The 21,243-nt window shown below is 55.3% G+C and overlaps 4 protein-coding genes across 4 annotated transcripts; 1 reads left to right on the top strand and 3 right to left on the bottom strand.

Moving 5' to 3' along the window:
* Positions 1–2,325: 2,325 nt before the first annotated feature.
* Positions 2,326–4,874, bottom strand: PG985_012729 (peptidase C65 Otubain; the record flags this gene model as incomplete). Its single annotated transcript, XM_066832495.1, has 4 exons — positions 2,326–3,524; positions 3,745–3,808; positions 4,014–4,100; positions 4,290–4,874. The coding sequence occupies 4 exons, from the start codon at positions 4,872–4,874 to the stop codon at positions 2,326–2,328; spliced, it is 1,935 nt and encodes a 644-aa protein (XP_066680545.1).
* Positions 4,875–14,419: 9,545 nt separating this feature from the next.
* PG985_012728 (uncharacterized protein) lies at positions 14,420–15,949 on the bottom strand (the record flags this gene model as incomplete). The annotated part of the gene is made up of 2 exons (XM_066832494.1): positions 14,420–15,736; positions 15,815–15,949. The coding sequence occupies 2 exons, from the start codon at positions 15,947–15,949 to the stop codon at positions 14,420–14,422; spliced, it is 1,452 nt and encodes a 483-aa protein (XP_066680544.1).
* A 1,381-nt stretch (positions 15,950–17,330) lies between these two features.
* Positions 17,331–19,461, bottom strand: PG985_012727 (uncharacterized protein; the record flags this gene model as incomplete). The annotated part of the gene is made up of 4 exons (XM_066832493.1): positions 17,331–18,043; positions 18,140–18,426; positions 18,515–18,909; positions 18,970–19,461. 4 exons carry the CDS (start codon positions 19,459–19,461, stop codon positions 17,331–17,333), a joined length of 1,887 nt encoding a protein of 628 aa, XP_066680543.1.
* Positions 19,462–20,259: 798 nt separating this feature from the next.
* PG985_012726 (Cloroperoxidase) lies at positions 20,260–21,158 on the top strand (the record flags this gene model as incomplete). The annotated part of the gene is made up of 3 exons (XM_066832492.1): positions 20,260–20,429; positions 20,502–20,734; positions 20,839–21,158. The coding sequence occupies 3 exons, from the start codon at positions 20,260–20,262 to the stop codon at positions 21,156–21,158; spliced, it is 723 nt and encodes a 240-aa protein (XP_066680542.1).
* Positions 21,159–21,243: the final 85 nt, after the last annotated feature.

Genomic DNA, 21,243 nt, shown 5'->3' with positions numbered 1-21,243 from the left:
CTACGCGTGGTCGCGCAGTGCTTGCTTTACACATGCCCGCATGTTATTTCACGTTTGCCATTATGCATGCAGTGTGCGTATTCGGCTTCACAGTGGATTCATGCGCCCGGCATATGTAGGCGCAAATATACAGCAGGGAGCGCAGGGATATGAATATGCATAGGGATAGGGACATTTGGGCCACGACACCTTGCAGCCGCGCCGGTCCTCGGAATTGCCTTAAGCTCCAAGGGGAGCGACCACGCATGGGGAAGGGCGGGGCGCGAGTCCGCCGCGCAGGGCCGCGAACCGGGCATGTATATATCATATCGCTGTTTCTATATATTGTCTGGCCCACGCCACGCATAAACGACAGCGAAGAAGGCAAGGAAGCGACATATGCTAGACGCAGCTAGTCCAGGTGGTGTTTTGCGGTCTTCGTGTGGCTGCTGTTGGTTTGCATGCTGCAGAGAGAAAGAAGGCCTTTTGCGAGGGTTGCGACAACGAGCGGTCGCATAATATGACCTGTATCATTTTTGAGCTGCAAGCACGGAGCAATAGGAGCAGAAAAGCAGGCTCCATTCCTCCGGTAGAATGGAGAGGAGGGACATGCCTCTTGGCTCCTAGAGAATGCGACACCACTAGACATGGAAAGCAATTAATCAACTCGACCAGAGAAAAGGGCTGTTGGATGCGACACTCCTCTGGTCGAACTGACGAACAAAAAGTACAGCTTAACCGACCTCTTGCCCAGATGTTTATTTCCGTTCGTGATACAGCACATCGCTATTCCATTCTCGCCCCCAAGGGTATTCCATGCTGATTGATTGATTGACGTGTCTTCGTCATTGCACGAACCCTGGACACCTCAACACCCACACACCCCTTCCAGAACAAAAACCATACACACCCTCAGTTCTGTTCTCCGTAGATCGACCTTGGAGTGCAGGATCTTCATGTACCCCATGTAGCCGCCGCCCGCCGGCTGATCAAACCATAGTTGCTTTCCAATCTGCTTCCTTTGCTGACAACAACCATGTATGTAGGCCTGGCACTTCTTTCCTTCCTTCCTTCCTTCTTTCCTGCTTCTCTTTCCTTCTGTCCCCCGTGCATATCGGCCGATTTTGCCTTACCTGGAAGACCAACCCAGATCGAGAAGGGGGAGTGGAGAAGCAGGGAATGTCGAGAGATAAGATGCAGAACCAGGTATTTTCTTATTTTACGGCATATCTTTATTTTTGGGCCAAGACATAGTAGTAAGAAAAAATCACGCCTCGGCATTTGCCTCACTATTACGTCCCACCAGATCTCTGTAGTTGGCCGAAAATACGGATCCCGTGACCTTCTCGTGATGTACCACCGCTTCGCTGTAGTGTCATCACCACCGCCAAAGAAACCGTACAGATGCAAGTGAGATTTTCGGGCCGCGCCCTGTGTCATTCATGTGCTTCCATTCGCGTTCCATTGGCGTTGTTGTAAGTTTGCCAGAGATGCCTGTTTTTAGACAGGTAGGTTAGGGACACTTTCAGATAGGTAGGTTAGGTAGGGATTGATTCGTTTTTCCATTCTTAGATTATTTGATGGGTTTTGCTCATGTCAATGGGCTTGCTGCCTCTGCCGCTTTACCGCATACGGCCTCTTTCCCTCGAGGTCTCGATCTTTCCCCCTTTTCCTTTCCACACCCTCTTTCTGGCTTCCCCGTTTCGGAGCCGGGACCAGAGTGTGGAAAGTAAGATATTAAAATCTGACTTGGACGGGCGTCTCCATCCACCACCTCCATCCGTCTCTTTGCCTCAAGTGGTCTCGATCGGTGTTCTGCCTGCTTCCTTCTAACCACACTCCGTTTGCCATGATGATGAATGCTGCTGTCCCATTCTTGCTCACACCTTTCGCGCGCGGCTCATTCGTACAGTAGCGATCGAGACGGGGAATGAAACACCGAAGCAGCAAATGCCGAATGCACCCCAGAAAGCACCTGACGTGAAAGCCAGCCCCATCTTGCGGTTACTCCGAGTCGCTCCAACTGGTCGATTGATTCCAGGCATCCGAAATAAAAAGGGGCGACCCCAAAACAGCACAGCGTCGTATGATACTCCGTGTACCAAACTCTGCGGGAAAAGGACATGATGATGACATGAGAGATTCGAAAGAAGCAAAAGAACGCCTATGGGGTTATCAAATTGAATTACTGCCTCCGCCTTTTGACACCATGCCATGAATGTGGATGAAGCGAGAACCAAGGAAAATGAAAGCACGAAAAAAGAAAAACATCAAAGCTCGCCGCCAACACCATTTCCCTTTCTTGGCAAATCCCTTTTCGTCTTAAATCATGACGTAAATGCTTCTTTAGTGACTTCGTTTGCGGCCGCCGTTGCGACTGCTGTTACTGCTCGTTGGCTGAAGATCCTCGTCGTTCTCGGGCTTGTATTCCTCGGGCTGGAAGTGAGGGTTGTTGTAGTGAGCCGTGTTAAAGTGGCTGTTCTTGAACATGCTTGTCGTGAATGTGGGCTCGACCGTGGTCGTCGGCGAGCTGCTGGTGGGCGATTCACCCAGGCCTGGAAGGGGATAGTTGTATTTGCTGAACCGCAGCGAGTTAAGCGGCGAAATAAGCGGTGCTACGTCCTGGTGCTGCGGGGGCGATGGCTGCTGCTGTGAAACCATCTGCGTCGGGGGCAGCCCGTCTGAGTAAGGCGAGGCGATCCAAGGGGACATGGGAGGAGGGGTGTATGCATCCGCAATCGGAGAACAGTCGGTAGGTGGTGAGCCGAGAGGCGAGATGCTGGATGGGCCCATAGCCGGAATCATTGCTAGAGCCGTCATGTCGAGGGTCGTAAAGTCCTGCAGCGAAGAGACGCTGCTCTGCCGGATGTCATGCTGATGAGAAAGCGAAGTCACACGATTGACTTGCACCGACGTAGGCCCAGTAGGGATGGGCGATGTTGGGATGGCCGCACCACCATTGCGATAGAGGATGTCGTAATGCCCCGGTCGATAGAGAAGCTGGATCATCGGCTCGACAGAGGCCGCATCCTTCCCATTGGCCTCATCTGGCATCCTGTGGACGTTGACCTGGTCCCCATCACTACGATCGAGATAGGCAATCTCGAGTACCATGTTGGCAGGGTTCAGGAGTACCTTGAACAGCAGCACCAGGCCAAGGTGATCAATCTCGCGATTTACGGGCAATATCCATTCGTCGCAATAACTGTTAACATCGCCTGGAATGAAAGCTTCGTATTCGGCAAAGTTGCCCTTCAACCATGAAGCGGCAAGGAGTCGCAGGTGGTAGATGATGGCAGCCGACGTCATCTCGTCATTGAACTTCTCCATGAGCACTGGCATCGGATCCGCGCCGCTGGTCATGACCTGGGTAAGGTCCGTCATGAGCTCGAACGTGACATCAGTGAAGTCCTCCGTGACCAACGGAGTATATCCTCCTGCGGTCTCCAGGTAGTCGTTCAAGGCCCGCAATCTGGCGAGCTCGGCCTGAAGCTGATTGACGCCCCCACATCGTATCAGTGACTCGAGATAGCCGAAGCCGATGGCTGTTTGTCCCAAGGGTAAATCAGTATCAGAGTTCCCAGCAGTTGTGCACGTACGTAGGAGGCCGCCTGAGTTAGAGAGTGAACAATGGAAAAGGGGGGTGAGGAAGACGGGATCATGGAGCTCATGAGGACCCCCGACATTCGGCTCGGTCTGAAGGAATTGCGGGGTACAGGGTGGGATATGCAACAGAATCCAAGAAGCGTAAAGTTGCAAACTCACCTCGCCAGCCACAATTACCGTCGCCTTGGATCGGGCGGTAGTGGGAGTAAGTCTGGGGTAATGCCTGTGAACCTGGTCAATCGAACCGTCTTGTCAAAAAATAGAATGTGCATATCGAGGAATGGAGCTGTTGGTGGTGTTTTTCCGGCGGGGAAGGAGCTACGATTGCTTCAGGCAGAAAGTAGCATGGCCATCGTCGTCACTGCCGCCGGCACACAAACACACACACAAACAAACTCCATCCCTTCCTCACCTCAGAATAAACTTACCAATGTTTTGGCGACAAATGTGGGATCTGCCTTGGCGTACTCTTCCGTTATCGCTTGACTGGGGACTTTCTCGCCGACGAAAGGGCCCTGGCCATGATGTTAGAAACGTACCACCCGAAGAGTGCAAACAGAGTAACATGATGCGCAAATAAATATATGAGGGGAAACCATTCAGCCTCCAACACGGCTGATAGGTGCGAGATAAGACGTGGTGGCACAAGATTGAAAAGGAAAGAGCCACTGGTAGTAAGTGGTGTGCGCCTTCCAGTTGCTCACCTCGAGGTTGGGCTGGTATTTGCTGGCGGCCAGTTCCTGGTCGGCGACGTCGGTTTGGGGTTCCATCTTGATGTGGTGGTTGTGGTAGCGCGAATAATGACGGTGGTTTTTGCTTGGTCGGGCGGTCTGGCGTCGGGAGCGGGAGTTTTGAAGGCGATGGTGATGTGCAGCAGCCGCCGCTGCAGAGGGTGCACTTTTGTTGCTGCTGGGGCTAAGGCGGTGGTGGTGGTGGTCGTGGTGTTGTCGGAGTGTTAGTGGAGGTAAATCATGGAATAATGGCGAGGTGACGGGGTCGGCGGCAATTGGGCTCAGGCCCGGGTGGTTTAGGTGGTGATTTAGGTGGTGGTGGTGATTGTTGTTAGCATGGACGCTGGCGTTAGCAACAGCTCCGCCACTGCCGCCGTCATTGGCGTGATGGCTGATGTGCCCATTGCCGCCGCAGCTGCTACTGCTGCTGCCGCCCGCAAAAGATTGACCCAGCGGGGTGGGTGCAAAAGAGTACTCGGGAATCTGCGCGTTGGCTACCTCGTAGGCCGCGAACGACGGGTACGGAGCAGCATACGGCGTAGGCATGGGCTGGAACATGCCTGAGCCTAGAGGAAGCAAGTGGGAATCCCGAGTCGGGATATCGTGGTCATGTAGTAACTGTGGCCCTTAAGGTTTGTCGTGGGATCGGCTCGATTGTCGATTGGGTTGGGGTGCGGGTACGGGAATCGACCTTTCTCTCTCTGGCTCTCTCTCTCTTTCTCCGTCTCTGCCCAATGCCACTTCTCGATGTGTCGGACCTAAAACTTGGGCCCAAAAAACGATTCAAGTCGGAGGTGCAGCAGCTGAAGGAGCTAGTCAGTCGTAGGGCATGGGGCCACCCGACTTGAGCAAGCTAACGTGGTGTGTCTGGTGGTGAATGGATTTGGATGACCTGATGGTTTTCGGAGTGTCTCCTGGGGGGCAGCAATCAATCCACCAAGAAAATGGCCAACAAACAAATAGACAGAAATAACAACCCGGGCTGGGCCAGGAGTCGGCGATGGATGGATGTAAGAGAAGACGGGATATCGGGAGGGCAGCAAGGGGGGTTTTCTAGAAGGAGGAAAAGAGTCGAAACTTTGTAAGACGAGAATCGGGGTCGACAGGCTGGGGACGCCCGTACAATAAAAGACGGGTGATAAACAAGACAGGCCTCGTATGTAGCTAGCTGTTCGTTTCGCCCTCGAGGATATTATTCACCTCTTACTGTACAGGAGCATCGAGTGCAGATGTGCAGCTGCAGCAATTACGGTAGTAGCCAGTATTGAGTGCATGGACAAGGTTGGGTGCATGGGAAAAAGACGGGCAGGACGGGCAGGACGGGAGCCTTTTGGGGCCAGGGACTGGAGCAGGGACTGGAGCAGCAGGCAGGGGACTGACTGACTGGGAGAGAGAGCCCACAGATTGCATCCCGGCATCTATAGAAATACAAGAGGGATTTGGATATATACATCTCAGTCGGGATAAAACCTGAACGCGGCCAAAACGCATGTACTCTGCGGTACTGTATGTAACCTTGGGATATGTGAGCCGGCGAATCTCCAGCATGCTGAGTTCGGCAAATCCACTGACTGACCATTCGATGGCCATGTACTGTAGGTAGTAAGTAGCTGGAGGTGATGCAGCGACCTACGAGCACAAGCAGGTTTCTTTTCGCCATCCAGTAAGACAGTCTCGCTCGCATTATCCCATAATAGAACGCATTGCATTCATATATATTTATACTTGCCGTATATCAAATCGTTGCGAGTATTAGCCTTGGTCCGGATTGATCAATTTGGGGTTTAGTTGGTTGGGTACCCAGCTAAGTGTAGTCATCAAGGGCACTTTGATCATGTAAGAAGTACATACCTACTTGTTAGTCTGGGTCTCTGTACGAGATGACTGGGTCAACTTCACGAACTACAACACTAATTCGACACCTGCCTGCAACTCCAATAGCGTAGCGCTAGGGACAATCCCCTGCCATGCTGTGCCTCTCTATCGTACAATGTCACCGATTGACAAGAACAGCAAAAAGGCCGCGCAGTTTCCCTTTCCCTCTTGAAAGTGGGAATGGACCAGATTGGACTGGCAGGCAACATAGAAATGGAGTCGCTCGGTATTGAAGTGCCGGCGAGGAGCCGTCCAGCACCAGCCAGTCTGCCGACCGTGCTGTTGGCCGTGTCGTGCGTGCTGTACTGATGGCGGACCCTCCAGTGTAGGTACGATAGCGGGGAATAAAGGATGGGATGGGATGGCAGGAAGCGATCGCAAGGTTGCTCAATGATCGGTGATGCTACTCCGGCCCTCGATGTAGGTAGTCGAGACCAATCCTTGAGAATGCAACGTCTTTCGACTTCTCCAACCGAGTGGAAAGACCCCTGTTCTTCTGACAAAGCATCATTGGCGCCTCGCTTGGCAACGTGCTAGGTGTTGGACAAGGTCAAGCTGGCCAAGATATGTACACATGCGACCCGCATAATACATACCTTAGGGCATAGGTATATACTACTGCGATAGAGCGAACAACCCACGTAGACGGACAACACCACACACGAGGGCGGCTCAGGAGAGGAGAAGGGGTCTGCAGATCTTCAAGGCTAGCAAAGCCCAGCGCTGGCTAACGTCGTGAATAGACGGGACGCCAGCATGGGAGGCGCTGGTTTGTATCGGGCTTGAAGAAGAAGAAGGAGCTGGTGACAGCCAACAAGCTCGTGAGATTCAGGCGTTGTGGTCGTGAGACGGAGAGCAGGAGAGCGTCATGTAGCATGCGGCTTGGGGGCCGGACCAATTACTCTGGTCCGGTCTGGCCTGGTCTGGCTGGCACCGTGTTATATCAACTTACCCTCTTTACCCTCTTTGCCCCCTGGTCTTGTGGAACTACATCATGTAGACATTTTGCGCACCCATGTCGCTAGGCAGGTTGAGAGATACAGACACATATCATCGGCCTCGACCCACTCGAGAATTACCCAGAACTACCCTGGCTCGATACCCTTGTGCGCTGATGCTGACCGCAGACGACACATGCAGTGCTGGGTTAGGGTATGTACCTTGCTAGGGTTGGTTCATACCGAAGGTCGCTTTGGCTCACCTTGACTGGTATTGCTGACCTACCGCCATTCCATCCGTATCTTGGCTTGTCCTACGTCTATACGCTTACTTTGACGCAACGTATCGATATTTTGACATAGAGCATGGCATAAAAAGATTTGTCGCTGGCCCGATAGGCTGGTTGTGATCGGCATGGAAGTCAGTGCGGTAAATCCAAAAGCGAAAAAGCAACGTTAAAAAGGAAACAAAGTTGCGGGAAGACAAATGCACAGACTTGGACTACCCAGCCCGGTTTCATGGGGGAGGCAGTAGTCCCGGCTGCTAGAGGCAGAAGAGGGGACTTGCCCTCGGGGTTTGCGGTACTTCAGAGACTACAGCGCGATACATGCATGTACATTGGGCTTTATGGAATTGAAAGTCGAAGGTGGTAGAAGACATTTGCCTCCCACGGGTTGCAGGTGATGAGACAGACAGGCAAACGTAGGTACATTCATGGCTGATGTCAATTGATTGATTTGGCCAAATCAATTCCAAAGTACTGGCGGGCGGGAGGAACGCCAGAGCGCATACGAGTATAAGCCTGTAACACAGGCCCCACCCGCGCAAACATTGGTCAAAGTCGTCGAGCAACCGCGGTCTTTCTTAGCAAGTCGCACAGGCGTCGGCAACTCGCACCGCCTGCAGACACCGACCCAACTTCGCATGCCGCTTTGCGACACGGGAATGCCGCAAACCACAAGCGCAGCCTTGAAACTGGACATGAGAAGTCTTTGCCCCGATGCAATTGCAACCGAGCTCAGCATGATCTCGAGTGACGGGGTTCCAATCCTCCTACCTATCTTTGCCATACCTTGGGTTGCCCAACGATAGCATACCGGTACCATACCCCCTCCCAGCCCAGGCTGGCTCGCCAGGGTCCGGGGCTTGCTCCGTGGCTCCTCTCCTTCGTCTGTCTTGGGTTTACCTACCTACCAGACCGCTGATTGATGGTCAGGACTGCACTGCACTGCAATGCACTGGACCAGACTCACCACGTATACACAGATAAACAACACCATTCCTCCAATCTTCTGCCTATGGAGGCTCAGGGTTCCCGTCGTTCATGACGGATCATGACGTTGGCGGATTTAAGTGGCACCGCCCACGTCTAGGTCACCAACAAGTAAGTCCTAGCGAGCCGGACTAGTAGCTAGTGAAGCCCCATTCGATCGCTACCAAACAAGGACCCGCCCTTGATTCGTGAACGCTATGAACCTGTGATTCAGTAGTCTTGATGGGATTCTCGCTGGCAAACGGCTGTCTGGCTCGGCCTTCCGAGACACTTCCCATGTAGATGAGGGACGCGTGCGCTGACGCCAAGAGATATATGATCCTCAAATCCACCAGCAAGCCAGTACCGGCTCAAACTCGCGCGGCGGGTGGACAGACAGCAGGTGCAGCCAACAGGCTAGCATCGAGCAGTGTCCCGCTGTACCAAGGAAACCGCTGGGCCTGGGCGACTCCGACGAACGACTGTCGTAAGTTCAGTCCAGATAGGTTATGTCGAATGTCCCGACGACGCCCGGCCCCGATATAGCACAAGGCGAGCCTTGCGGGCATTCCCTTTATACCTTTCCCTTCATGTACATGGCAATACGCTAAGAGTGCATATGTTCAAATCTCCGGATTACTAACAGCTGCCCTCCTCACATCTTGACATACATCTGGTCGAGATCGGCGTCCAGAATACCGGTGCATGCTCAAATCCCGCGGGGGGCAGAGCAGTGGTTGTGGTTGCATTGGAAGTCGACTTCAATTGAAGTCAGTGGCTTCAGTACCTGTAAAACCCCGCCCGCCCAACTAAGCCGCCTGGCTTTCAACCCCCGCCTAGCCTCACAGCCCAATATCAATTGGGGAAGGAAGGTACACACTTGCTCACGCTGCGTACCTTCACTTACAACCTCATGTTTGCCAACACAGACGCACAATTTATGTATTACACAGTCCGCCCACAGCGATCAAACATGATTCATCACCAATATCTACCAAGGTTCCGAGCAGTCCCAGCCAAACATGCAGTACACATTATCACAATCTAAGTACTCCGGTACGTACGCCCGTCGACACCGTGGTCCGTTTGGGTGGAGCTGAGCCCTCAATTGGCCACTTACACCGCGACACCTTGCCATCACCAGCATCGCATATCGTTACTTACGCAGGGGCAGCGACAAGTCCCTCCATGGGTAGGAACCCGGCCGATATGACAGGGGACCCGAGCCAATCCTTCTTACGGCCACTAATCGGCGGCTGTGGTTATTATATCCCCCATTCGCCTGCGGCAGCCATGTAGCGGAATCACCTCGAGGCAGAGGGAGAAAGAATCGGACTGCCATGAGGCCATCAACACGTGCATCCACCGCAGCGCGGCACAGCACTCATGGCCTACAAATCCGCAGAGGATATATCCGTACTGCTCCGCTCGTCTCCAATCTAACCCCGGTTAAAATGGTATCATGGCGACGGTTTGACAGCCAAATTCTGTTTGCGGTCCCCTTTACTGCCCTTGGCACGATCCATACCTATACATTGGTGACTCGGCGCTTTTGTCATCTCCAGGGATTCATGAGTCAGGTAGTCCCAGCCCGGCCATTTCAGAAAGTTCCATGCCTTGCAAGCCTTCTGTGAGCACACGACAACAACTCTATAGCCTGCTGCGCCAACGTAGGGCCGACTGCAACATGGCGCATACTATTACCACCTTACCACCAGCAACTGCCAACTGCATCCCAGCGGGCCAATAATATGATATCAGGGCGCCCCGGGTTTATAAAGAGAACCTGCACCAAATCGGAAGATCCGTGGCTAAGATTGGTCGCTGCAGGTAACCCCCCTTCAATGCCCCTTCCATCCCCCATAAAAAGGATCCCTGCCTTGATAGTCTTGCAACTGGTTCAGTTTTATTGACGATTTACATATCCATTGGACGGGATCCCCTCATGTTTCAAACCCCGCCTGGCCATCGCGGGTTTCTTAGTATCAAGCATGGGCTCCAAGCCTTTCCAAGCCTCCAACGCTGCTTGTCGTTGCCGTGCATACTCGTCACCGCAGCCTGCATAAGCCATTTTGCAGCCAGCCTGCTGTGCGAGCTGTCACGTATCACCTTGATTGTGCGATTGGCCGGCAGCTGTACCAGACAGAAGCAAGAGCCTTTCTGCCTCAAGCTTACACCCATGGGGGGCGGGCAGAGCTAGGCAATACATAGGTGTGCGAACGGACAGCCCGCCAGTATCTGCTCCGAAATTGCATGTTGGTCTGACACTGGAGCTTGGCTCCAGCCTTCATGTCGTTCAATGTCCGTCGGTCGTACTCCTTGTGGGTGACGGTGGGATTCGGTGGGATTTGGCATTGATTTTCCACACGCGAGAGCCGGCCCTAGTTCCGACAGGAAGCATACATAGCATGTGCAAAAAACCGCCCCCAACACCCCTACCAAGGGCGACCCGGAGCACGAAGATCACTTGACAACGGCCGGCCCGACACGACGGGTAATGACAGCAATAAGCACGATCCGTGTTACGCAAGCCGGTTCCCAACATGGCCAGTCCCCAGTACCAGCAGCCAACAGTCGCAGTCAGTGATGCAAGTCACTCCCGCTGACCAGATTGTAACACCTCCCTGAACTGGACACGAGCATAAGCCCGCCAGATGTCATTCCCTCACTCACACCTGAACCCAAAGCTACTTACTGAAGTCTACTGAAGCTACTGTATGCAGTATGACAGAGGGCTGCGCACCGAGGACAGCGGTTTTTTGACCTGTCATGTTGACCAAAACACGCGCCCAACGAAGAACGAGAAAACATCGCATCGGAATGGCCTCAATATCGCCTCACCACCGCCATTACAGAAACGCCCGGAGGGTTTCTGATTCGCCCGCCAAAGAACGAACGGCCTGCAGCAAACACGCCAAGCACTCAATGACGACGCCCACTACCGACACAACTCATGCGACGCGAGGCCGGGCAAACAACAGCAGACTAGCAGTGTCTATTAGCCGCCAATAGTGTAGATACTTCCAAGCGCACATACATACAAGGGACCAATAGGACCCTCCCGCTCGAGGAGTCCCTTGGCCCATTGGTTTGAATAAGGTTGCACTCGCTTCCGGGCCGTGGAAAATCATGGACCTCGGCCGCATCCATACCTTCATTTCGGCTGCTCTAGAAAGGCCAAATCCATGCGAAATTTGTGGGTAAGCAGACCCCGAGTAACGTGGAAGGGATGCGATGCGCGCGCGGAGTGTCTCTGGGCTATCGCGCCCTCCCTGTCGGCGGAGAGAAGCCGCTCGCCCCCGGTGGTGCAATGGAACCCCAAGGGGTGGAACAGGTTACAGACGAGATGCAGTCGATGATCAGCGGTCTTGCATTGGTCGGGTTTGGCCACCTGCCACCATTAATAGCACCCATGCTTCCTTTTCCTCTTTCTTCTCCCCCCCCTTCACCACACACACCTTCTCCTCCTTATGCCCGCACCCCCTGGACGCCTTTGCAGATCAGTGCTGCAATGGTCTCTAGTCCGTGTATGTGCCGTCGGCACGTCGAACCAAGCCAGCTGAAAGCACACATATATCCCACATATAAAACAATATTCCCCGTATCAGCGCAACATAGGTATTTGACAAGGCAAATACGGCCGCTGGTCACAGAATGCACGGGCAGGCCGCAGGCAGGATTTCGCGGAATGCATTCGCGGAATGGTTGCTGGTGGCTGCCCGCCCCTCCTCCGACAGCCGCGCTTTGCCGCAAGCAAACCCTGATGTTGCTCCCGTCCGTCCTCCCTTGCCTTTTTTTCTCGCCTGCTGTGCCACCCTCCCTTCCGTGGCACACACACACACACAACCCCAGTCCCTTTGTCTTCCCTTCTCGCCTCACCTGCCTTGGCACCTTCTTTTTCGGTCAGGGCGAGACAGGGAAAAGGGTTTGTGATATGTTGTTGACAGGTCTGTACGGTGCTACCGAACGACGACGATGTACGTCAACGACGTCAACGACGTCAACGATGCTGAACCCCGTGTGTGATGTAATACTTGCCGTATTTAGATAGCTACTAGCTAGCTAGCGTAGAGGCCTGTGGTCTGCTCGGTTTCGTCTTACCTCGGCGGCGGCGGCGGTGATGGTATCGTCGGGCCTTGGCGGGTTTAGTTGTACAGACTGGGGGACGTAACGGTTTCCAGCTAACTGGTCACTGGCCGCTGTACCACACCACATGCAGCAGGTTTGACTCACCGAAGGCACGCATGGTGCTGCTGTAAGCTACTTCATTCTCGCGCTGCCCGTTGTCGGCTGGCTGGCTGCCTGGCCTGTGCCTGTGCCTGTGCCATATCTCTTCGTATTGATTGGGCTTCGAGAATGAAGATCTACTCGCATACGAAAGAAAGTCTTTCTTTCTCTCTTCTTTTACATCCCATTTCTTATCTCCCATCGAGAGAGGAATGTGATCAAACTACATTCTCTAGTGGCACATGTGTACCGGGGACTCTCTCTCCGGGGGGGAAAGAAAAGCAAACAGATGTCGCTTTTAGCTCTTGTTCGCCGGTAAGCATGTGATTACACCACCTTGTTAACCTATATTCTCTTCTTCTTATCCTTTACATGTAAGTTACAAGAGAGGGGGGCAATGAACACCCCTGGTGTCATGGCTTTGCCTCTCATCTCTCCCCGCTCTTGTTGGGATACGATGCGATGGATACCTTTCTCCGCGTTGGACTAGACTTACGGCAGGCGCAATACGGGCCGCTCCATAGGGGCAGGCCTGCTCGACGGCATTGATACGCTCATATCATCTTCCTTTGTCTCGCTTGTCTTCCACTAGCAGGGACTATGGTTGAGTAGGTGGGTAGGGTAGTAGGCCTGTTGGTAGGTTGCCAGGCAGACACGGATGCCGAAACTTCGTCACGTCCGAGGCTAGCTGGAGAGCTTGCCCCCTAGACCGGTGAGGGAAGGGAGTGGGGGCATTCGGTCGCATATTCATGTTCTGATGGAGGGGAGATGGTGGCGGTGGTGGTGGGTGTCCTCGCCTAAGGGAACCTACCAGTGTCAAGGAGGTTCCAGCTCGGGTCAACAAGCTCATGGTATCTCGGCCCTTCTCTAAGGCGGTAGGACCTGGCTCCATGGCAGGTGTCATTGGGCAGACGACGTTGCTGACTCTTCATGTTCATAATCCTACAGAGCATGCGACGATAATACGGTCGCGCACGCCATGGGCTGGAGTCTGCGATAGAGTCCTCAACACGAAGTGGCTTGATGCCTCGGTAGATCTGTACCTTCCTCTTCCTGCCCGCGGTCGCTATCATTCGATGCATGTCTTCAATAGTGCTCCTGCAGTCAATCCGAGTAGCCGTGGACTAGGTAGAAGAAGGCAGGGCAGGGTATATGGATGTACCTGCCAACACTACCTGATTATGAAGGTGATAATTGATATCTCAACGCGAGGAATCTGATATCCGAGTCCCGTATTCTAGCGTGCGATATTTCGATATTGTAAGAATGTTACAAGGGGTAGAAGTTATCGCGCCAGTGTGAAATCTGTTTCTAGTGTGTGGCCTTCAGGAAGAAGCCGTCCCAACAACACGACGCTAGAAGCTTAATCCCATCAGCGAGCAAAGCTTTCCAAACCATAACAGCACCCCGTCATGTTCCTGGGACCGGTCTACGTGACATGAAGAAAGCATTCCTGCATAGTTCTTGACTGACTTACAGTTTACTTTGACTACCACGGGCGGCAAGATCTGCCCCTGATTCGTGAATGAGGAAGGCAGAGACACATCATTGGAGCTGCCATTTTCTCTAAGGTCAACCTTGAGGGTCTTCCAACTGCTTGAAGTCGTCATCCGTCCACAATATTGATGCGAAAGGCCCAGAGGCCGATGATGACACCGTATCGATCGTCTCCTAGACTCCACGGAGCGGTCGACCAGGAAGTATCTAGAACAACCGTAATACAGGTCTCACAACACGTTGGCTTTCGCAACAGCTATCATCCCGTAAGTAGAAGACATCCCACCTTCCATGGTCTACCCCCTGACTGTGACTACCCCCGAAGCAAATCCTGCAAAACCCCATCCTCCCCATACCTCTCCAACGCCCCATCCCGCCAATCATCCCACCCCAAATCCTCCCCCTCCTCCCCCTCGTCGAACGCCAACCGCCAACCCCTAAACAGCGCCCGCGCGTCCCTGGCGCCGCTGTTGAGATTATCCACGGCGAAGGCCAGCCGCTGGACCCGCCGCCCGTCGAGCACGCAGCGCGTGAGGTCGGGCCGGTCGCGCGCGTCGTACAGGCGCGCCAGCCGCACCTCGGCGGCGGCCAGGTCCGCGGCGCCGGCGTGGAAGGCGGCGACGGGCCAGGTGAAGGAGGGCGAGGCGAAGGCTTCTTCCTTGGGGACGGTGCGGGCGTCTTCCCAGTCGATTAGGGCGACGATGTCGTAGGCGTCGTTGACGAGGAGGTGGTCGCCTTTGTCGTCGGGGTGTTTTAGGTAGAAGAAGGGGGTGTCGTTGTTGTCGTTGTTGTGGTCGTCACCGTCGGTATCATCATCAGTGGTGGTGCCATCATCATCATGTGGCTCGTCCCAGTACCGGTCGCTGAGGTCGGCCCAGAAGCGGTGCATGAGGTAGCTGTCGACCGGGTCCAGGGCGCCGATCTCTCCGGCCGCTATCATAGAGAGGATGGCCTCGTTGATTGCGCGGGCCCCTTGGCAGGCTGTCTTGAAGGGTCCTGGCGGCTTTCCCGTTCTTCGACCGAACAGGGCGGGTGTCGCCAAAGCACCCATTTGGACAGTGTGGCGATCACTGTTGTGACTGGACTCCAAAGTCAACGACCCCATGGACGTAAACGGATGCCTCTCCAGCTCAAGGTAGATATCGACCAATTGTCCTAAGACCTTATCTCGCTGCTCGCGGGTGGCGGTCTCCCACTTCAACACCTTCCCCTCCATCTTCTGCATCAGGATGTACCCCAACCCGATCTCGTTCTCGGGATCCGCCTCGCAGGCCCAGTCGTAGACCTCGGGCGAAGGCACGCCGGGGCAGCGCTCTTGTAGAAACAGCATGGTGGCCACCTCGCTCCGCAGGATGTAGTCGCGCACCGCGGGCGGGGGCGACGTCACCTGCTCGGGCCGGAAGCGGGCGATCCATTTCACCCCGTCCTCGAACTCGAGGACGGCGTGGCAGTTTTGCCCGCCCATCATGGCGGCCAGCGCTTTCGGAGACAGGTCCGCCGTGCAGGGGGTGCCATTCCGTAGGAGCGATGCCCGCTCCAGTAACTTCGGCCCGTTGATGCAATTGGAAAGGTGCAAGAGGCGGCGGGCTTCGGCGTTTACGTACTGGGTGGTGTATTCGTCCCAATTGAGCTAGCAATCGCATCGTAAGTCGATGGTTTAGAGACGAGGATGTCATTATTGGTCGGGTAGGGGTACAGAATCTCTTACCTCTGGATCTGGGCAATCATGCCAGTCGGCCTTCAGGTGGTGACGGCAGAGGTGCCTGTCGCAGAGCAGGCAGTCCCCATGACCCTGAAGTGCAGGCCTGCGGCAACCTTGGAAATCACAGTTCCACAGGGGCATCGTGCCTGGAGCATTCACGACACTCTAGATAGTCATACCTGATAATATATATGGCATACCCCGAGTAATACTGTATATATAGACTTGGTTTATCGGATCTATCAGATCTGATGCGGGGAAGGAATACCAGGTCACTTGCTTGCTTGGACTCCTGCACGTCCCCGGAAAGCGATGCAAGGGGGCTGATGACGACCGCCCATATGCTCAATTTGACTTATTGTGTCTGTTGTTCACATTTCTGCCGCGTCTCGTTTCTAGTCGCCATTCCATGGCTCAAGGTGCTGACTCTGCTATTGATGCGGGCGCTTACCAGCCTCTCTGCCCAAAGCACCAAATATCCCATGGCGCTCCTCGCTGCCTGCCGGCAGGCGGCGGCTGGACAAAACGCCACCGAATCTCTTAGACACCCGCTAACAGCTCGTGCCACACACGCTGCACTTGTAGTTTGCGAGCGTTTGGACGGAAACGCTGGTCATCGGATGTGTCTTCGTCCGTTCCCGTTCTGAAATGTGTTTGCTGGCATTGACATATACGCCACCCCAGTCCTAATGTCGCAACCTCGGCCTCGTCGATCGGGGAAGCTTCCGGTGTATCAATCCTGTACGACACGTTGGTCCAGCTGTTTCCGTGTAGACGGCAGGGGGCGGGACAACAGCGCTTCCCCAGGGACATGGAACGGGCACGGCGACGCAGCACGGGTCGAGCAGGAGCGCTGCGTGTTTATGAAGACTCGTGTTTGTCGGACGGGGTCCTCGCGCTGAACATGAAGACGTCACAGCGGAAGGTGCTTTGGCTGGGTGCAGGAATGGACAGGGCAGTTGGCTAATCGGCAACGTACTGGGAAGAAGCATCATCAAGCGAACCAAATCCATCCGCTAAAGCGTGAGGCAAACAAACAGCAAACACCGTTTCGAAATTCCTCCGGAGGCAGTATCGGCGGCAAAAGATGCGATACATCATGTGACCGGATTCCACCAGGGTCGACACGCTTGATATGAAGGCATCGCGCAATACATAACGATCGGCCTGGGGTACAAGATGTTGGTGGTGGGCAAAAGATTGAGAAGTTTCAGGAACCGCCAAAACACCCAAAGTTCGACAGACGACCGAAGCAATGTTAGTGCGGCACAGCAGTGCGGTAAGACCAATCACGCAGACAGGGGGCGTACCCAAACGTCGGCTAGAGTTTTGGTTTTAGGGCATCAGATCGAAAAGAACCACGCCGCCACGGCGCACATACGCCATAGATACATGTACCTACATACCCAACGGAAAACCAAATCCAGAGAGAAATCCTCCCGTCAAGAACGACGCAGCCCATTGCAATTTACCAATACATTCCCCTCCCCAAGAACAAGCTTACACATTACCCGCTCCTAGCTTACTCAGCCGGCGGCGCATTCGTCTCCTTCCCCGTATACCTCCGCGACTCCTCCATCTGCACCCAAGGCGCAAACGCATTCTTGCTTTTTGCTAGGGTCGGCCCCAGCTCGGGAAAGTGCCGCACCAGCACGTCCTTCATGGTCGTGTGCTGCACCCAGCGGAAGCCCTCGGGCGTGTACGTCTCCGGGTTCCACTGCCCCGCGATGAAGCGGTCGCTCTTGAGCCGCCGCGACGCCATCAAGATAAACACGCGGAACGCCGTCTCGCTGAACCCGAAGCCGGGGATCACGGGCTCGCTGTGCGAGCCGACCAGGGCGTCGACTTGGTTCACGTCGCCGCCGTAGGCCTCGGACAGCTCTTTGGCCAGGGTCGGGTTTTGGTGGCCGGTGATCTCCTCGAAGGTGGTCGGCACGCTCAGGCGCAGCAGGCGGCGGAACTCGCAGTAGCGCGGGACCCCGCGCTCGCGGTCGCGCAGCAGGTCGACGGTGCCCATGTCGCGGCGGATGCCGTCCGGGTCGGTGAAATCGCGCAGGAAGTCCGGGTAGTTGTTGTTGGTGATGGCGCCCGGGTAGTTGATGCCGAAGGTGTAGAACAGGTCGCCGAATGACAGGCCGTTGTCGAGGGGCGTCTGCGCCCCCTTGAAGGTCAGGTCGCCGATGGGGGTCGTGGTCTGGTGCTTGCCCTGCTTGGCGTCGAAGAAGGCGATGTCGTCTAGATGAAGTTGCTGTTAGTCTTACAGGGGATGAAGACCAGAACGGGAGGGAGCAAGGAAAAAGAAGGGTGGATGTGAAAGGGGTAATTGCTCACCAGGAATGAGAGAATGCATGCGGTACACCGAGACGAACTCCTCAGTCAGACTGTAAGGGACACCGTCATGGTCGACTCCGGAGCCGGGGATACCCGAGATGATCTCGCTCGTCTTGGAGATGCGGCCGACCAGCTTGGTGAGATTCTCGCCGACGATGCCCCACCAGTTGGCGTTCATGCCGATCTCCAACGCGGGATGGGCCAGGATGGCCGGCGTCCATTCCACCGTGTGGATCTTGGCCATCAAGGCGCAATTGACAAGCCGGGCCTTGTCGAAGATTTGGTCTCTGTATTCATCGTGTCAGCTCAATAGTTCATGCTATATTGATCATGAGAAGACAGGCGGGCACGAAGAAGGAGAGCGTAAGTACCTACCCAGTCATGTTGGGGTAAGCCTGCCGCAGCATGTCGCACAGCGCATTGTGCTCGAGCGCGAAGAGCGTGTGCAGCATCTCCATGCCGACCCACCAGTTGTTGTGGAAGCCGGTGAGGGGGTTGCCGTCGGCATCGCGCGGGATGAAGGCGCCCGTGCCGTTGTCGTGCAGCGTCAGCTTGCCGTCGGGCAGCTTCGTGCGCAGCGACTGCGTGACGGCCTCGCTCGACCCGTAGATCTGCGACCCGTCCCACCACGACGTGTTGACGTTCTTGTACCCCGGGCACTGGACGTCCGACGGGTCCAGCGTGGCGTCGGGCTTGGTCTTGGGCAGCTGCATCGTTTTGCCCGACCACTTGTCGCCCTCGGGAAGCGGGATGTTGAAGTTCTCCTCGTCCTATATTATCGTAGGTCAGTTTCGTGGTTCTTTCGGTCGAGAGTATGTCGAGAGACTTGCATTCTCGTGATTGAACCAATCGTGGGTCTGGAACTGAATCCAAGCCGCCGCCAGCAGATTGAGCGTCGTGGCCGGCTTGAAGCCACCAGGCTTCCGCACCATGAACTTCTCGCTGATGGCGCGGGGGTTGGGCGTCCAGAGCTCCTCCTCGGACGGCTTGGGGCAGCTCTCGCGGGGGAAGTTGCGGCCGAAGCGCATGCCGGCGCAGCCCATCAGGGGCAGCTCGAGCGAGTTGTACTTGCCGTCCGAGTTGCGCGCGTTCCGAAACCGCTCGTCCTCGAGGGCGTCGCCGTACTGCCCCTGGGCCGCCGGGTCGGCGTAGCCGTCGTGCAGGTTGTAGGTGCGCAGCGAGATGCGCAGGAAGGCCAGGTTGAAGGCACCGAGGAAGCCGGGCAGCTTGTACCACGGCACGAACCGGTTGAGGAACTCGAAGGACGAGACGGCCGCCCTCTCGATCAGGGACGGCTGAAACTTCTTCTTGGGCTCGCTCATGGTGGACTTGCTCTTCGGCGATGATGAGTCCATCATGATGTCTGTCTGTTTAATGAACAACTGACTGTTGGTTCATGTCAATACCTACCTTCCAGCGCAGATCAGGCTACCATATAAGCAAGGGCAATGGCTTCGATCACAAGCCAAAAAACCAGTTCCTCGTATGGATGGTCCGCCAAGAATAATGGCTGACGGGGATGATGCATATGATGCATCGGAAGCTGACGGCATTGCTGCGGTGCTGCGGTGCTGTGCAACTTATACCCTGTCCGGGGCGACGTGGATGGGTGAGACTCGAGGCAGGCAGGCCGTTTTGCGCTGAAGAAGGGCGGGATTGATAGGGCTGATCCCCCCCGCCCGTCCAACGCCACACAATCTCCCAGCGGTCAGCTTTGACCGGCATTTCTGGCTGCCCAATACCAGGAGAGGGGGGCTCAATTGTCGGAGCCGTTCATGTAGGTCTCGCGGGATGTTATACGGTCGTACAGCGAACGCCGCGTGTGTCTCGTCTCACGGGCGCAGGCGGACCAGGGTGACTCAGCCATAAGCTGACTGCACTTCCAAGACTCGTGATCCGACCAACCAACCCGTGTTTCAGCCAGCCAATATTGCCAGCCGCACTGCTAATGTGATAGGTATGATGTAAGCAGGCTCCCCTCACACCCTCTCTCATCGAAGACAGGAAAGGGAAGGGGTCCTGTCCGTCATATACATATTACGTGCGGACGAAAGTTTCGCTAGCTTGACGACGAAGCCAGCAGAGGTCGGCCACCAAAAACGCTACGCACGCAGCCCATCATGTACTTCACCATTTTCAGCGCCATCAAGTCGATCTTCAACTTCGACACCAAGGAGAGGGATATAGAGCGACGGAGGATCGCGAAGGAGGACCACTCGTACCACCGGCTGGACATCACCCTGCGGGCGCCATGTCCCGGTCTGAATGCGCTCGCCAACCAGGGGTACCTGTAAGTGCACCACCACCATGCGAGTCCGCTACTGCAGAACGTTTCGATTGACCTCTCTCATCATCAATTCAGACCTCGCGATGGCAAGAACATCACGCTGCCCATGCTTGAGGCAGCATTGATGGAGGCAGTCCACATGACTGGCACCGTCGCACACGCACTAGCCGAGCAAATGAAGCCAGTGCTCCGCGAAGATGGCACTTTTGACCTCAGCGACAGCCGAATGCATAACGTCTTGGAGCACGACACCTCCCTGACCCGTCTCGACTTCCGCCAAGGCGACAACTTCAGCATGCAGCCCAAGAGTAAGCTAGCCCCTCGTGCAGACCAATTGATCAATCGCCCCTCCTATCGCCCATTCATTGCCGATCGCTATGCTAACCTTTCTTCACTTGCTCTCCCGCCACAGTGCTCGAAGCCATGATCGACGACGCCGAGGGCGGCCCCGTGACCCTCAAGACGCTGGCCACGACGTACAAGCGGCGCAACCGGGAGCACGCGGCGTCGGGCGGGGAGCCGCTGGGCTTCACCATGACGTTCAAGGACCTGCTCATCAAGGTCGGCTACATCAACACGGAGACGACGGGGCACCCGAGCCCGGAGCAGGTCCGCCGCTTCTGGACCGACGAGCGCTTCGAGGACTACCTGCTCGACAACCCGGAGCCCCGGACGCTGCGGGGGCTGGTGTGGAAGGCTGCGGTGCTGTGGTGGCATGTGCACTTTTGGTAGTTTTCCGTTTTATCGGGGGTTGGTCGGAGTTGGGGTTGGGGTGGAAGCTGGTTAGCGCTGGGTTGGGTTCACATCATACGGTCGG

The sequence above is a fragment of the Apiospora marii genome (genome assembly GCF_038362585.1).
Source record: "Apiospora marii strain CBS 49790 chromosome Unknown utg000009l_segment0_segment0, whole genome shotgun sequence".
In the NCBI taxonomy this organism is placed as follows: domain Eukaryota; kingdom Fungi; phylum Ascomycota; class Sordariomycetes; order Amphisphaeriales; family Apiosporaceae; genus Apiospora; species Apiospora marii.
Note: the sequence above shows the minus strand (reverse complement) of the source record. Positions and strands in the feature narration are given on the sequence as shown.